The 17,194-nt window shown below is 42.9% G+C and overlaps 1 protein-coding gene across 2 annotated transcripts in view; it reads right to left on the reverse strand.

The window, feature by feature from the left end:
• Nucleotides 1-11,806: 11,806 nt before the first annotated feature.
• The window catches only part of epb41l5 (erythrocyte membrane protein band 4.1 like 5), a 164,549-nt gene continuing 159,161 nt past the window's right edge, over nt 11,807-17,194 (reverse strand). For both annotated transcript variants that reach the window (XM_043694224.1, XM_043694227.1), the window contains 3 exons: nt 15,052-15,129; nt 13,970-14,118; nt 11,807-13,292 (listed from right to left, as the gene is read on the reverse strand). In XM_043694224.1, the coding sequence (XP_043550159.1) occupies nt 13,229-13,292; nt 13,970-14,118; nt 15,052-15,129 (291 nt within the window). In that variant the 3' untranslated portion in view covers nt 11,807-13,228. The remainder of the gene's footprint in view (nt 13,293-13,969; nt 14,119-15,051; nt 15,130-17,194) is intronic.

Raw genomic sequence — 17,194 nt, forward strand, 5'->3', positions numbered from 1 at the left:
ATAAAGCACAACACTACACTTCAACATACATTGTGCTCCATTCAATTATTCCTTACATGACACACATCCTACAACTGCTGATTATACAGTGCATTCTGATACACCTGCCCCAGTGACTTATCCACACGGTGAAATGAGAAAACTTAACACAGAAGGAAAATAAAACCATACTGTGATATTTAGTTTGAAGCTAATTTATGATCCTCGGTCTTAATGAATTGGATGTTTCTGCCTGGAAGGAACAAAACCTGGAGAAGGTGAGGACTAGACGTCAGAGTCGATAATGAGGTGCTGGAAAAGCACAGCAGGTCAGGCAACATCCGAGGAGCAGGAGAATCGACGTTTCGGGAACAAAACCTGTTCAACAGCTTTATACTGATGCTTTGGATTCCCTATAACTTTGTCATCTAAGTGAATGAAAACATGACACACTCAAATGAATAGAAGCAAACCAATCAATCAGTCCTTTAAGCCTATTCTACTGAATAATGAGATTATTAACTGATTCCTATTCCATTTAACTGATTCCTATTCCATTTAACTTGATATTTTTGCTGAACAAAAATCTTGTGATCTCAGTCTGCCAGACCGCAGTTAACCTTGTAGATGAAGAAGCTTGGAAAACTGAAACTCCATCATGTGAAAGTGCTCCTTGATTTCACTCCAAACAGCCGAATGTAGCAGTTCACCACCCTGTTTCTGGGATCCACTACGTGAGGAAGACATTCCTCTGTACGTATTTGTACTATTAATTAGATTACATAAGGAAGTGTTGAAGACAGACAAGCAAGTTATAGATGTGATGGTTAAGGCGGCATTAGCATGCTTGCCTTCATTGCTCAGCTCTTTGAATAGAGGAGTTGGGATGTAAAGTTGAAGTTGTACAGGACGTTGCTGAGGCCTCTTCTGCAATACTGTGACCAATTCTGGTCAGCTCTGTTATAGCTGAAACTTTATTGCTGGAACAGCACAGCAGGTCAGGCAGCATCTAGGGAACAGAAGATTCGACGTTTCGGGCACATGCCCTTCTTCAGGAATGCCCATTCCTGAAGAAGGGCATGTGCCCGAAACGTCGAATCTTCTGTTCCCTAGATGCTGCCTGACCTGCTGTGCTGTTCCAGCAATAAAGTTTCAGCTTTGATCTCCAGCGTCTGCAGACCTCACTTTCTCCTCAGCTCTGTTATAGGAAGGATATTATTAAGCTGGAGGGTTCAGAAGAGATTTACAAAGCAGTTACTGGAATGGAGGGTTTGAGTTATAAGGAGAGGCTGGATAAGCTGGGACTTTCTTCACTGGACTGTAGGAGTTTGAAAAGTAACCTTAGAGGTTTATAAAACAACAAGGGATATAGATAATGTGAATGACAGTGTCTTTTCCTCAGGGTGGGGGATTTCAAGACTAGGGGGCATACTTTAAAAGATGGGAGGAGAAAGATGTAAAAAAAGGCCTTTTTTAAAAAAAAGACTGGTTTGTGTGTGGAATGAACTGCCAGAGGAAGTAGTGGATGCAGCTACAGTTATGATGTTTAAAAGGCATTTAGATAAGTACATGAATAGGAAAGGATGGGAGGGATATGGAAGAAACACAGGCAGGTGGAACTAGTCTAATTTGGGATTACAGTCGGCATGGACTGATGAGACTAAATGACTTTGGGACTGTGCCCCAGCTATTGAACAGAATATTTTAATATTTAAAAGTGAGAATGCTTCATGCTTCTCAGAACCATCGTCCATTTCCCCATCCTGTCTTACCTTACCTTAAAGTCCACTATCAAGTTTATTATGAGCAATTGCTTCACCAAGTTTCCTATCATCTCCAAACTTTTAGATTAGATTAGATTAGATTACAGTGTGGAAACAGGCCCTTCGGCCCAACAAGTCCACACCGACCCGCTGAAGTGCAACCCACCCATATATTTACCCCTTACCTAACACTACGGGCAATTTAGCATGGCCAATTCACCTGACCTGCACATCTTTGGACTGTGGGAGGAAACCGGAGCACCCGGAGGAAACCCACGCAGACACGGGGAGAACGTGCAAACTCCACACAGTTAGTCGCCTGAGGCGGGAATTGAACCCGGATCTCTGGCACTGTGAGGCAGCAGTGCTAACCACTGTGCCACCCACGTTGCTCCTTACATCTAGGCGAAAGTGAGGACCACAGATGCTGGAGATCAGAGTCAAGTATGTGGAAAAGCAGAGCAGGTCAGGCAGCAATCGAGGAGCAGGAGAATCGATGTTTCAGGCATCAGCCCTTCATGCGTGTCACTTCCCTTGGTGACATCACTCCTGATCCCATAACCACACCCACCCAAGTGGCAGTCTCCACTCCCACACCCAGCTCCAGCTGCACCTCAGGTCTTAGCTCCCAGCCCTGCGGAGCTTTTACAATTCATCCAGACTTTCCCCTCACTGAGGATGAATTTTCAGTCCTCAGCAAAGGCCTCACCTTCATTCCTCTACACTCCCAGATTACTGAGTTTGACACGTGTTGCGACATTGCACATTCCTTCCACTGCCTCTACCTCCAGGCCCATTTTTTCAATCAATATTCCTGCCCACCCACTGAGGACTCCTTCTCTCGCCTCCAACACACCCCTTCCACCTGGACACCCCGTGCTGACCTGTTACCCACCCTTGACCTCTTCATTTCTAACAGCTCATTCCTGATGAAGGGCTTATGCCTGAAATGTCGATTCTCCTGCTCCCTGGTTGCTGCCTGACCTGCTGTACTTTTCCAGCACCACACTCTCGACTCTGATCTCCAGCATCTGCAGTCCTCACTTTCTCCTAGTTGATTTTAACCTTACTGCAAAGCCTCTTCCCAGGATGCCTACCTTGAAGCAGTTCTCCTCCTCTCTCTACAAGAATCTCAGTGAGTCCCTCTCTCACTGCACCCCCCAGGTTGTCTCCTCTGCCCTGAAGCTCTTCTGAGTCCTGAAACGAGTCCTGAAACAGACTCGTTACCACAGCCACGTCTCCTTCCTCAATGCCTGCCTACAGAACTGTATGATCCCACATGCACTCCCGACTACATTCAGACAAACACAATTTGGACTGAAGAGGACAACCAGTATGTACTACAAAGCCAAAACCTCAGAAACAGTTCTTCTTCTGGATTCTCCATTCCACACTTGCAGGCACCACTTAATCTCTTGACAGTCAGCCCTGCCTCAGCTCAGGGCCCCACTCTTCCAAACCTGCAAAGGACCCCTGGTGTTCTCCATCCTCAGAAGAATTCACACACACAACAAACACTTTTTTTCTCTACCATATCGGACATAAAAGAACGTAAGATAATCGGCAATTTAGCATGGCCATTTCACCTGACCCGCACATCTTTGGACTGTGGGAGGAAACCCACGCAGACAACATGCAAACTCAGTCGCCTGAGGCGGGAACTGAACCCGGGTCTCTGGCGCTGTGAGGCAGCAGTGCTAACCACTGTGCCGCCCACACTTCTGCCCCCAGTGACATCACTCACCAGAACAAGGATGACTCCATCGCTGACATCACATCCACCAGTGACGTCACTCACCAGAACACTCTACGCTCCCGGATTAATGAGTTTGGCACGTTGCGACATTGAACACTACTTCTGCTGCCTTCACCTCCAGGCCCACTTCTTCAATCAAGATTCCCTCCCACCGACCCACAGAGGACCCTCTCTCACACCTCCAACACACCGCTTCCACCTGGACACCCAATGCTGGCCTGTTACCCACCCTTGACTTCTTCATTTCTAACAGCTCATTCTTGATGAAGAGCTTATGCCCGAAACATCGATCTTCCTGCTCCTCGGATGCTGCCTGACCTGCTGTGCTTTTCTAGCACCACACTCTCAACTGCTCCTTACATCTGTCTAGATGGTTCACAAAGATCACAGCAATGAACCCAAACTTTGAGAGAAGCTCACTACAAACCACCACCCATTTGAACAGCATCCCACACCATCGTTTGCTTCTTCATACTGAGCCAATTTATACCTTTACCAGTATTGGGGGGGGGGGGGGGGAGGGGAAGGCGTGTATTTTCTCAAATGAGCTTCCTGTGCGGTTGTGCAAGTGCTTTCTGAAAGCTTCTGTTAATGCAGTCAGTGTATGTTTGGTCAAATTTCTCAGCTGCCCCAGAAATTTCAATTACACTTGTGAAGCATAATTGGCTTCCAGTAAATCCTGAATTAACCCACGATTTTGCAAGTGAAATTTATTTCACTGCTGATTAATAGACAATAAGATTGTACAAAATAAAACAGGAAAAGGCTGTTCAGCTCCTCAAGTCTGCTCCAACAGTCAATATGATTATGGCTGATCCAAGATTGCTCATGCCCACATTCCCCATAATTCACGATTACCCATGTATCCACTTCAGCCTTAAATATAGAGCAAGGCTCTGTCCCCACTGCTGTGACAGGAATCCCAAGGACATACAACCTTCAGAGAAGAAATTCTCCCTCATCAGAGTTTCAAATTAGTGTCCCTTTATTCTGAGACTATGCTCTTTGGTCCCGGAATCTCCCATGAGGGGAAACACGTTCCCAGTGTTTACCCTGTCAAGCCACTTTAGAATTTAATATGTTTCAATGAGGTCACTTCTCATTCTTCTGAACTCCGGTGAGTAGAGTCCCAACCTGTTTAACCTTTGCTCCTAAGACAATCTCTCCCTACCAGGGATCATCCGAGTGAACCTTCTCTGAACTGCCTCCAATTAAATATTTCCTTAAATAAGACAAAGATTGCTAACAATATTCCAGATGTGGTCTCACCAGCATCTTGTACAATTGCAGTAAGATTTCCCAACTTTCATACTCCAGCCCCCTTGAAAAAAGGGCCAACATTCATTAGCCTTCCTGATTACCTTATGCAGGGAGTAAGTGAGGACTGCAGGTGCTAGAGATCAGAGTTGAAAAGTGTGGCACTGGAAAAGCACAGCAGGTCAGGCAGCATCCGAGGAGCAGGAGAATGGACATTGATGAAGGGCTTCTGCCCGAAACTTCGATTCTCCTGCCCTTCAGATGCTGCCTGACCTGCGTTTTTCGAGCACCGCACTTTTCAACACCGATTACCTGCTGCATCTGTGTGCTAGCTGAGGATTGTACGCCCAAATTCCTTGGTGTTGCAGTTTTCTGCTGTTTTTCTTCATTTAAATAATACTGTTCTTTTCTTCTCCCTTCCACAATGGAGCAGCTTCACATTTTCCCACATTATAATCTATTTGCCAACTTTTTGACTATTTACTTTTCCTATCAATATGTCTCCATAAATGGTTTGCATCCTTCTCACAACTTGCCTTTACATCTATTTTGGTGTTAGTTACCAATAAACTTCCACTTCACGAATATTTGCATGATTGGCTTTTCGGGCCTTGATTTATCATTCTTCTTTTTCTCGAACACTGTTTCTGTGAGTTTTTCCCTCTGCTTCTTGAGCAATCTAGGTGTGCCAACCAGCTGATGTACCAATTATATCTGAGTGTTCCTTCCTGTCACAATGTTCCTTAAAAACCTGTACAGTTGACCAAGTATATGAGAGAGAGAGAGAGACATCAGAAATGTGCAAGAGGTACAATCTGGAGGAGCAGAGTTCTCAACAGGTTTTAGGGCTGAAGGAGTTTGCTGAGTGCAAGGGTGTTTGAAAACAATCAATGGTTTTACCGCAGGCAGTAGCCACTTGACCCTTGGCACGTGTACCAGCTCTCTGCAGAAGCAACCCAGCAACCCCCACTCCCCTGCCCTATCCTGCAAATTTCCTCCTCTTCAGATAAGTACAAACACCAAGGACTTCCCATCAGTTGCATCCAAATAATTTTTTATTGTACTGAGAGGGCAAGAAAAACTACACTGTATAAATGTACAAAAGAGTAAGTAAACTACAAACAACTTTTTAAAAATTGACAAACTTACAGAAATCCAGGAATACAGAAATCAGTGCTGTGCCTCTAATATTTGTCTCTATGTAGACTACTCATTGTGAAAACGTGCATTTTTTAATCAAAAAATAAATTATTTGAGGACTAATGCAAATTGCACTTGTATATAACATTCTAGAGCTATAAATTAACAAGACAAATTACACTTGAAAGACAGTGATACTATCTTGTACACTAGCTGAGAAATATATTTGTATACTTTTTTTAAGTACTCCTTTATTCAAAACATCCCCCTTCTCTCAGGTGCACTAACACAGGAAAACCATCCAGCAGTCCAGCCAAAGGTTGTGAAACACAATGGGTTGCAGCTGAACCTGACATCCTGGACTCAAGTCCCACTGCAGGACTTCATGAGCGTGGAAAGTGCATTAAAAACAGAGCAGATTAACCAACATTAATCCTCCCAAAATATACCAATGGCAGCAGCAAGAGCGGGCCAGATTCCTGGTTAGCCAAGTGATGGAAAGGAAGTTGGAGCCTCCACCATTATCCATTGCTCTATCCAAAGCTCCTGACTACACCACACAGTCACCATCTCAAACAACTGGCAAACATCCATGGCTCAACACAGATGCCGCACATTCCCCTGCCCAATTTTTAGTGTAGCATCACAAGCAAATCTGATTACATTCAAAACCACAGCATGCATTCTTCAAAGACATCATCACTTAGAGTTTGCACATCACGGGTTCCTTCACGGATACTGGGTTAACATCACGGAACACCCTCCCTACCAGCATTGTGGGCATACCTACACCTTGAGGACTGCGATGATCCTTTGAAGAAAACCAGGAATGGGCAGTAACTGTTGGCCCAGTCAGCAATGCCCACATCCCGTGAATTTTATTTCTCATGGCGCACAGAAAGCAACCTGTTGGCCCAACACATCCTTGTTACCCACCTCCACAAAAGGAATTTGAACAGTTTTTAAAACGCTGGCTTCTGTTTGTGGATTAGTGCTGAGGTCAGAAAGCAATTCTGAAACAGTGACTGAAATGCACCAGTTCCAAAAAGACATGTTATTACAAGGAAAGGTTTGGGAGAATCCCTGGAGCATTGATGGAACAAGATGTTCATACTTTGGGTTTGTGACAGGCAGTGCAAACACATTAGGCCATTGTTTTAATTTCAGTAACCTCAGGAGAACACCAGCGTTTTGGTGATAAACAATTTAGAATTGAATTCAAAAGAGTTTTAGTTTCTCACCCACAGCAAAATTCAGTTAAGAGAACTATTTCTCTCCCAACAGATTTGACTTTAGTTCAGTTCAGTGTAAACTGGTTATTGTAGTTTGTGAAGTTTTCAAAGCCAGAAGAGTTTGGGAAAAGAAGTCCTCAGGTTGTTAGATTGTAGACATTTCAGGCTACTGTCAAAGAACAAATGCAGCCCTACGTTTTAGTGACTGATTCCCCTCCGTTCCATTAACTAAACAAAATTAAAACATAGATGATCTATCAAACCAGGTTCCATGCTGGGATTGCAGTTTAGTTTGCTCTCACATGGAACAACAGTAGATACAGCTTTATTTCGATAAGTCTGTTTTACTGATACTTTTTTTTAAAAAACAAGCTTGAACCCCCAATTCTCAGCTGGATTTTTTCTCAATCATACTTGACCATGACTCTAAAATATGACAGAAGATTAAGGGGCATTTTTGTCTGTACAGGGAAAGGGGACATTTAACAATACTTTACATAATTCTTTAAGGTAACTGGCAAAGTTGTTGGGAGGGAGTAAAGAGATTAAAATCAGCGGTGAAAATATTCAGCAGGTCAGACAGCATTTGTGGACAGAGGAACTGAGTTAACGTTTCAGGTCAAGATGACTTTTCGCCAGAATGTGGAAGGTGAAGATAATTTTCTTTGCATTCTTGATCATTACTCACTGTGTAATGTGTAAAAGGACCATGGAAGCAGATTTCATGGCAACTTACAAAAAGGGAATTAGATAAATATTGAAAAGGAAGTAAGAGTGCGGAGGGAGCAGCTGGTTTTGGTGCGGCGAATTGGATAATCCTTTCAAAAAGAGTCAGTATGACTGCCTTTTGAGTGAACTTTCTATCTCTGCTTCCCACTTGTTGGCGAAGTAAATTTATGTTGATTTGGAAAACTGATTCTAAGGGATGCTTTAGAAATGGCAGAGATATCTTCAATGTACGGAAGAGTTGCTCTGGGATTAGGCTGATGTGACAAGTTGACTATGGGTTACCCAGATTGCCCATTACAGGAAACCTCAGAGACATGTGGCTGAAATCAGGCATAAGGAAGATATTGTTAGAGTTCTAATCTCTGTTCCAGATATTACTGATTGAATTTGAGTTTGCAAGTATTTTATGTTATTGGAACAGCTTGTGGCCACTCAAGCTAGGTCCACCATTCCATCCTTTCACTATTGATCTGTATCTCGATCCATTTACCCACTTTTGCTGCAAAAGCCTTGATAATCGTACCTAACAAAACCCTACCAATCTCAGTCTGACACCCAAATTGCTCCAGTTCCAAATTTGCGGAACCTGTTCATGTGAAGTAGCACTTCCTGGTTTCATTCCTGCCCAGTTTATAGGGCCTCCTATTTCGGAGTTCCCCACCAGAGGAAACAGAATTCACTATACCCATCCTACCAAATTTATTTTACTGTTGTAAGCACCCAACAATAATGCCCTCTGCTTTCTATACTCAAGGAACTAGAAGCTGTGTTGAAGTAATTTATGCCTAATTTAACTCCATAAGTCTTAGTTACATATGAGTATCTGAATTAGGAGCTGGACTAACACTGCCAATTGATAAGATCATGGTTGATCTGATTGCAGGCTCTACTTTTCTGACTATTTCCTATGCACTTTGGCTCCCTGGTCAGTCAAGAATCTATATGAATCAGCCTTAAAAGTATTCAAAGACCCTGTCTCTATACTCTCTAGGAACGAGAGGTCCACAGACTAATGACCTTGAGACTGTTTCATTTCAATGCTTACACTCCAAGACCAACATACCCTTCCTGAATTGTGGTGCCACTGAACACACAGTTACTCCAAGCAGACACAAGCTTTGAAAGTCTAAAGGGTCATTTTAATGGATGGAGCGTTGGAGCTCTCCAAATGCTGACTGTGGTTAAGTGTGGAAAATGAAAAGGTTATCTGGCGCATCACCAGTGTATACAGCTGAAACAATTACTTCAAGGAAATAAGAAAATAAAAGCAAAGTAATTCTGAAATTAATGAGGAGAATACTGAGGACATCTGGTAACGTCTCTGGAGAGTCAAATCGGATTAATGTTTTGGATCCCTTACGATGGGACCTGGTAGATGTTTATAGAATAATGAGAGGTACAGAGAGAGTTAATGGTAGGGAAATTCCTTGATGGGAAATTTCAAGATTGAGGATCACATTAAGGTGAGAGGAGAGATATTTAAAGACATCAGGGCAATTTTTTTTTACATACACAGGCTGGTTTGTGTGTGGATGTGGTGGGCCTGATGCAGTAGTAGATGTGAGTACAATTACAACGTTTCAAAGACAGTTGGATAGATACATGAATAGGAAAGGTTTGGAGGGACATGAGGCAGGAGCCATGCAGGTGGAACTAGTTTAGTTTGGGATTATGTGCGTCATGGTCTGCTTGGACCAACGAGTCTGTTTCCGTGCTGTATGACTCTATGACTGTTCTGCAGAACTGAAAGGAGCTGGAAAATAAGCATTTAAAATGCTGGTGACAGACTGGGGGAAAATGACTCAGAACAATAGTGAGGGTGCCGACTGTAGTAAATGAGATGCTGCCAGAGTTGCTGAGCTCCTTTAGCATTTTGTTTTATTTCAGATTTCCAGCATCTGCAACGGTTTGCTTCTAATCTTCTGAAGTCAACAAAAATATCAACTTGGTTTACTCTGTACAGATGCCTGCCAGACCTGACAAATATTTCCAGCTTTTATTTCCTATGAATAAGATAGACCTAATTCATCATAATGCCATCACTGAGGCACCCTCAAATGAAGGAGGAGGATTTGACCTGGGTGTGGTGGGTTTTGTTGGGGAAGTTATCACAGGAACATTGCTTTGCACTGAATACAGCAGCTTCAACTGAAACAATACAAGATCACTTCACAAGGAACTGTTACATATTCACCTCACACACAATACATAAACTTAACACCAAATTACATTAAAGTTATGTTGATATGAAGCTAAAGTTACACATCAACCTCAATGGAGTATAACAAATTATTATTCTTTCTGGATTTTGCACACTTTTTTTCAAGAATGTCAACTTGTCTTTAACCAGGGTGTTTGACGAAGACAAGCATAGGTCACATTGTCCTTGTGTGTTTCAAACACCCTTGATTTCCAGCGGGGAGTACAGTGGAGTAAATGGATGTGGAATTATAAAAATGCATTGACAAGAGAATTACTATCAGTCAGTCTCTCCATTTCAAATCATATCAGCTGCCTGGTCCCATTGCAAACTGTGAGCACAATATTCAATTGGTTTATCCCCTCCAGGTCAGTGAATTACAATTATTAGGAGTTCAATTAACAAGAGACTTGTTCTCATGACAAAATGACACTACACTTAAAAAAAACATTTTCACTACAAAAGTAAGGAATGTGGTGAAGATTCCTGTTTAGAAGCATTGTCATAATCAGAATGAGCGGGTCCAAGGTCTCAAAAATCACAGTGAATCATTGAAATATTGGAGTGGTTCAGGTTAATATAATCGCTCTTTGGAGTTTAATGTCCTCCAAATGGTGGAGAGGTGAATCACTGGGATAAACTCCTGCCCTTTAAGTGTGGTCATGAGGTGGATCCCAGGCAGGATTCCAGTTCATGATGTGACCCACCCCAAAGGTTAGCAATGCAAAACACCAGTGTGTCCTGCTATAGGGGCTGAACACACAACCTTCACAGCCAGCACAAAGAACGGAGGAAGGCTTGGGCACTTGGGGAAAGATAAGAACATGAGTACTGAGGCACGGGGATTACCACTGTCGGCTAAGGAGCTGTAGAGGTTGCACTCAAATAACAATAGCATGAGAGGTTAAAGGAAGGAAAGAGTGGCTGCCATGGGGCAGAGAAGAATGAGGGCAACAAACTTTTCACCAGCACCTTCTGAACTGGTACTCTTGCTAAACCGGCAAAAATTATATACCTGAAATACTGGACGTTTACTGTATTATCGTGATCTTTGTGATGTTCGAGTAATCAGTTGAAGGTGCAAGTGAGAAGGCTCTTTGCTGGTAAGTTTTACTGAAGGCAAAGTTTCATTATTTAAATGATTTATGCTGTAAATAAAACATATCAGTGATGTATGTAACCCTTGCATTACTTAGTTTCCATTACTTAGTTTTTTGACATTGATTATGTGGACATCTTGATCAACTGAAATATTCCTGGTCCCATAGGGGCTTGTTGATAAAATGTTCGCCGTACTACATAGGGATAAATGTGAACAGTACCACTCCACCTCACAAATAGTGAAATGTGCAATGAAATAATAATAATAAATAGCTGGACATATTTTGGAGAATATATAAGGAACAATTACAATGGGTTTTATGACCCTATGATTAAAAAAAGCCCAATCATGGTACCAACAAGAAAAGGTGCTAATTAGACCGGAGATATCTTCCCTCTCAAAGAGAAAAGGTGGCAACAAGATCAATGGCCAGATGCATTCCGGTGCACTACTAACTTGAAGAACTTTAAAGGGTGCACTGATCCACACACAATCTGTTGATCTAAGTAAGAGTTTCAACAGTAGATCCCGAAGGTGGCTATTTGGATAACTAATATGAAAGCAGGAGAATAGTTCAGGTGGGGGAGTAAAATAGGTAGTTCCACATGGAGGGCTAGTCAGAGCACATTTCATACCTCGTTTAGAGAGAAAAAGAGAGAGAAAGAGAGAGAAAGAAAGAAAGAGACAGACAGACACAGAGAGATCAGCAATGACAAAACCATAGCTCATAAGTGGAACAGGCAGCATGCAACCATCCCCATGGAATTAATTCCTCTGGCCATCACAATTTGGGAAAACCTTTCTGACAGAGTGAGAGACACTGAGGAAACTCACAAACAGCTCTTTAAGAATCCAATTATGATGCAGCAGCAGGTATGCTGTAGGGCATAAGGGATCAGCTGGAGTGTTGAGAGAAACAAGCAGCAACAAACAGACCAAAATAGAAAGGACAGTGCTAGGGATAAAACAAAACTGTAAATTCAACATGGAAACATTTACAGTATCAGAAGAATTGCTGGTAAAAATTGCATGGGCACAGTTTTTTTTATTTTATCTTCTTTTTGTCATCTTCTCAAACAATGTAGTCCTTTACATTTCTGATATCTGATAAAGAAATGTCCGGTGAACCCATCACTGACTGACCAGTTGGGCATTTCCAAGATTCTTCTGGTGGTTACTGGTAGATTGTGCAGGTGAGGGAACAATTGCGAAAAGTACAATATTTTGCGATAAGGCTCAGATCATCTTGCATTGTGAAAGGGTCTCTCCCCCATCTCCTTACCAATGACCTCAAGTTTTTCAAACTATTTCCAGAGTATCAGGAAACTTGGGGAAAAAAAAAATCAGCGTCATCCAGGATTCATGTTGATGCTACCATCTCTCTCCAGGCTTCCAATTCCCCTCTCAGACATTCTTCGCTGATATCTCGGAGTTTGATCCAGGATCTATGTGCTGAATGTGCCTCTCAAAATTAATATCTCGGAGACGCGGAAATGTCTGCTCTTCATAAAAGCAAAATACAGAGCTCATTCACATGTAAAGAAACACTCTAACTGGAGAATTTGGGTCAGAGATTTGGGACTACAGTGTTTTAACTTCATTTCCAACTTGCATCATTCCCATTCAGTCAGAAACAGACTCCTTTACTGTCACTCCAGCTTCTGACAAGAGTTCCTTCTTGCAAGTACAGTAGTAGTCAACACAAACTATTCCTCTTGCCAGTTTGTTCTTTGAGATGAAACAATGGTCAAGGTTCCAAGTAACCTTCTATACTTGGAGCGGTTTTTCCAGTCACTTTAACCCATAAGCAGCTTAAGAGGAATTCACATTCTCAAACAGAAACGAAAAGCCTTATTTTTGTTGAGAGTCTGAAAATCAAGATTCCACTAGGGGAGTATTCCTACAGCCACTGCCTCAGAAGGGAAGGTTGAGCTCAGATTTTGTACAAAAGGAGGTCATCAACATTGCTTGGTTACTCCACATGGAATATCTTAGGAGTCTAAATGAAGGCAGGCACCTTGGACTGTTGTTTTCACTTGACAAATGGGTCAAAGGCAAACTCTGTAGACCTCACAACTCCGTTGTCAACAGTCCCTTGGGCTTCACAGTCTTCTCCACATCCTTTGTGATAATGCTGCGGGAGACAAACAACATGTTAACGACTAAGATGACATCTTTAACATTTTGAGCTCCCAAGGTGCTGCACAGCAGCTGAAGAGAGGTCAGGAGCATTTTGGAAGGTGACTGAATCGCTTGGTTATGAAAGAGTGATGGCTGTTTTCTGTGGTGGGGAAGAGTCGAGAGGCAGATGGGAAGATGGACAAAGTCCAGAGGCTTGGTCTGAAGGTTGGATTAGTGTTAAAATGGGATAGGTGATGAGGGTTGAGAGTGAGGACTCAGCACAATAGTTACAAGTAGAGCAAACAGAGATGAAGGCCAGTTTGGAGGTGGCGAGTTAAAGAGGAAGAGGTCATGAAGGTTCCGAGGATGTAACATTCGACATTACAGATGGATAAATCCAAATTTAATAGATTATACAACCACTCAGTTCTGGCGATTAATGTTTCCATTTTCTACCAGACACTAGCCTTGGGTTCATTCATCCAACAGTAGAGGATGTCATGAGACTTTTTCTCTGCGGCTCTGAAGAAGTCATACTGGACTCAAAATGTCAACTCTTTCTCTCTCCACAGATGCTGTCAGATCTACTGAGTTTCTAGAACATAGAACATTGCAATGCAGTATAGGCCCTTCGGCCCTCAATGTTGCGCTGATCTCAAGCAATTATTGCTTTTATTAACAAGACTTTACCTGGTTGTTGATGGAAATGTTGATTCCAAGAAATGTTGAGCTGGAGTCGGAGATGGAAATGGAGAGATTGCGGGTTCAGCAAACGGGTTTGGTTCCATTACAGTTGAAGAGACATCACGACTGAATATCCCGTTAGGAACCACCATGTCCTACATTGACACCAAAACATTAAATTGAAGAAAACAGAAACATCTAAAGACAAAGCTAACTATTTCTTCAAAGAAGTTCATTGATATTTTAACTTCAGATTGACTAATACTGGCAGGGTCACTGGGAATAAGATTAGGAGGAAGAGCAATGGCTAATTCTAGACTGGTATTTGGACTCTCTGATTGTACAGCCGGCTCCCAAATGGAAAATCACCCGCATGAATAAAACCATGTGAGCAATGAAGTAAGAGGTTTACAACAATCTGATAGTGAACATGAATAAAGGGGTGTGTTTAAATGCAACTAAAAATAGTTCCAAGGAGGTGTCGAAAAGTACAAGTTACTACTGGACCCTTTGACACCTTGGATTTGGAAGGTGGTGTTTGGGAATGCGGTTACACTTTAGGTTGTCTGATGTGAAGTGGTTTTGAACCCTTAGTCGTGTTAGTGTCAGTCATGGCCGACATGGTCACAAGTTGTCCCAATCTACAATGAGAGTACAAAAATCCAAGCTTACTCTCCAGTACAATTCTGAGGGAGTGCTGCACTGTTGGTGCTGCCGCCTTTTGGCTGAGATCTAACACCAAGGCCTCGTCTGCTTTCTAAGGTGGATCTATCTCAAAGAACGCAGGGTTGCTATCCAAGTGTCCTGGTCAATATCTATTACTCAACCATCATTAAGACAGATTACTTAATCACAACACCTTTGTATGTGGGAACTTGCTGTCTATAAATTGGGTGGTGTTTCCTACATTACAGCAGCTCAAAAAAGATTCCAATGGCTGTAAGGCATTTTGGGTGTGTAAGAGGAAGTTTTGGTTTTGCGTCAATAGGAAGTGAGCAGGCTGCTGCCCAGACCATAACCTGTACTTGTTGGGTTAAACTGCAAGGCTCCAATGACAGCAACAAATCACATTTGTAAACAGAACCTACCACTGGCGTGGGCTCTGTGAAATCGATCAGATTCTCACTCAGTGCTGATAACAGGTTGTCCAGATCCTCAGCAACATTCTGTAAACACAACAAAGAGCTTCATGGGAAACTAGCCAGTGTCATTGATGCTTACTGTGCCTTGGGAAGTGGTTTTTCAGGCATGGCCCTGGGCCACAAGGAGAGCAAAAGCAACTAACTCCCACAGATGGTGAAGGCTGACAATTATTGAGGCAAAACTGCCTCAGATCACAAGTGTGCATGTTCCAGAGCAGTTAAATGATGGTCCAACAGCACGTCACCTATTTAAGCTATTAGCACTTGGAGACCTGGATGAGCAGAATTGTTTTGTCATTAAGCTAAAGAAGGGGGTGAACCAACACAAAGTCTGCCCAAGTATGTATCTCACTCCTCGTGGTCTCCAGCCTATACAAAATCCATCACTGCATTACTTTTTAAAAATTCACTTGTGGCTCACACTTGTTGCTGGTTGGGCCAGCGTTTATTGCCTGCCCCTAGTTGCCCTCGACAAGGTGATGGCGACTGGCTCCTTGACCTGCTGTTGGTAGATTTGCAATGCCCTTAGGAAGAGAATTCCAGGATATTGGCCCATTGGCAACTTCTCTCCTCTTCATGAGAGGTGACGGAAATAGAGTTCTCAAATAGTTTTCAGGCAAAAGGAAACAGATACTTGATTTAAAAAAAAGGGAGTGAAGAAGTGTGTGCTGGAAAAGCACAGCTGGTGAAGCAGCATCTGTGAAGCAGGAAAGTCGATGTTTAGAGCATAAGCTCTTCATTCCTGACAAAACGTTGACTCTCCTGCTCCTCAGATACTGCCTGACCTGCTTTTCCGGCACCACACTTTTCAACTTTGATCTCCAGCATCTGCAGTCCTCATTTTCTCCCGATAAAAAAGGGAGTGAAAGGTTATTAAGTGGTAGGCAGAAATCAGACTAACTAAATCACCCATGAGTATACTGAATGGCAGGCAGCCGCGACAGGTTAACTCCTGCTCTTAACTTGTATATTTGTATCCTTTCCCATTTACAGCCCTGTTCATCTACATTGCACCATCATTGATGTCTTCTGCAATGCATGCCCAACCCCCACTGCCCCCCCACACTCAGCACCACCACCACCACCACCACACAGTGACAATAGACAATAGGTGGAGGAGTAGGCCATTCTTCCTTTTGAGCCTGCACCCATTCAATATGATCATGGCTGATCATCCTGAATCAGTATCCTGTTCCTGCCTTATCTCCATAACCCTTGATTCCATGATTCTGGAGAGCTCTATCCAATTCTTTCTTCAATGAATCCAGAGATTAGCCTCCACTGCCCTCTGGGGCAGAGCATTCCACACAGCCACCACCCTCTGGGTGAAGAAGTTTCTCCTCATCTCTGTCCTAAATGGTCTACCCTGTATTTTTAAGCTGGTTCAGCACTCACCCATCAGCAGAAACATGTTTCCTGCCTCCAGAGGGTCCAAGCCTTTAATAATCTTATATGTCTCAATCAGATCCCCTCTCAGTCTTCTAAACTCAAGGGTATACAAGCCCAGTCGCTCCAATCTTTCAGCGTAAGGTAATCCCGCCATTCCAGGAATTGACCTCGTGAGCCTATGCTGCACTCCCTCAATAGCCAAAATGTCTTTCCTCACATTTGGAGACCAGAACTGCACACAATACTCCAGGTGTGGTCTCACCAGGGCCCTGTACAGCTGCCGAAGAACCTCTTTGCTTCTATACTCAATCCCTCTTATTGTGAAGGCCAGCATGATATTAGCCTTCTTCACTACCTGCTGTACCTGCATGCTTACCTTCATTGACTGGTATACAAGAACACCCAGATCTCTTTGCACTGCCCCTTTACCTAAATTGATTCCATTTAGGTAGTAATCTGCCTTCCTGTTCTTGCCAAAGTGGATAACCATACATTTATCCACATTAAACTGCATCTGCCATGCATGTGACCACTCACCTAACCTGTCCAGGTCACCCTGTAATCTCCTAACATCCTCCTCACATTTCACCCTGCCACCCAGCTTAGTATCATCAGCAAATTTGCTAATGTTATTACTAATACCATCTTCTATATCATTAACATATATTGTAAAAAGCTGCGGTCCCAGTACTGATCCCTG

This window comes from Chiloscyllium plagiosum, chromosome 7, assembly GCF_004010195.1.
Source record: "Chiloscyllium plagiosum isolate BGI_BamShark_2017 chromosome 7, ASM401019v2, whole genome shotgun sequence".
Lineage (NCBI taxonomy): Eukaryota > Metazoa > Chordata > Chondrichthyes > Orectolobiformes > Hemiscylliidae > Chiloscyllium > Chiloscyllium plagiosum.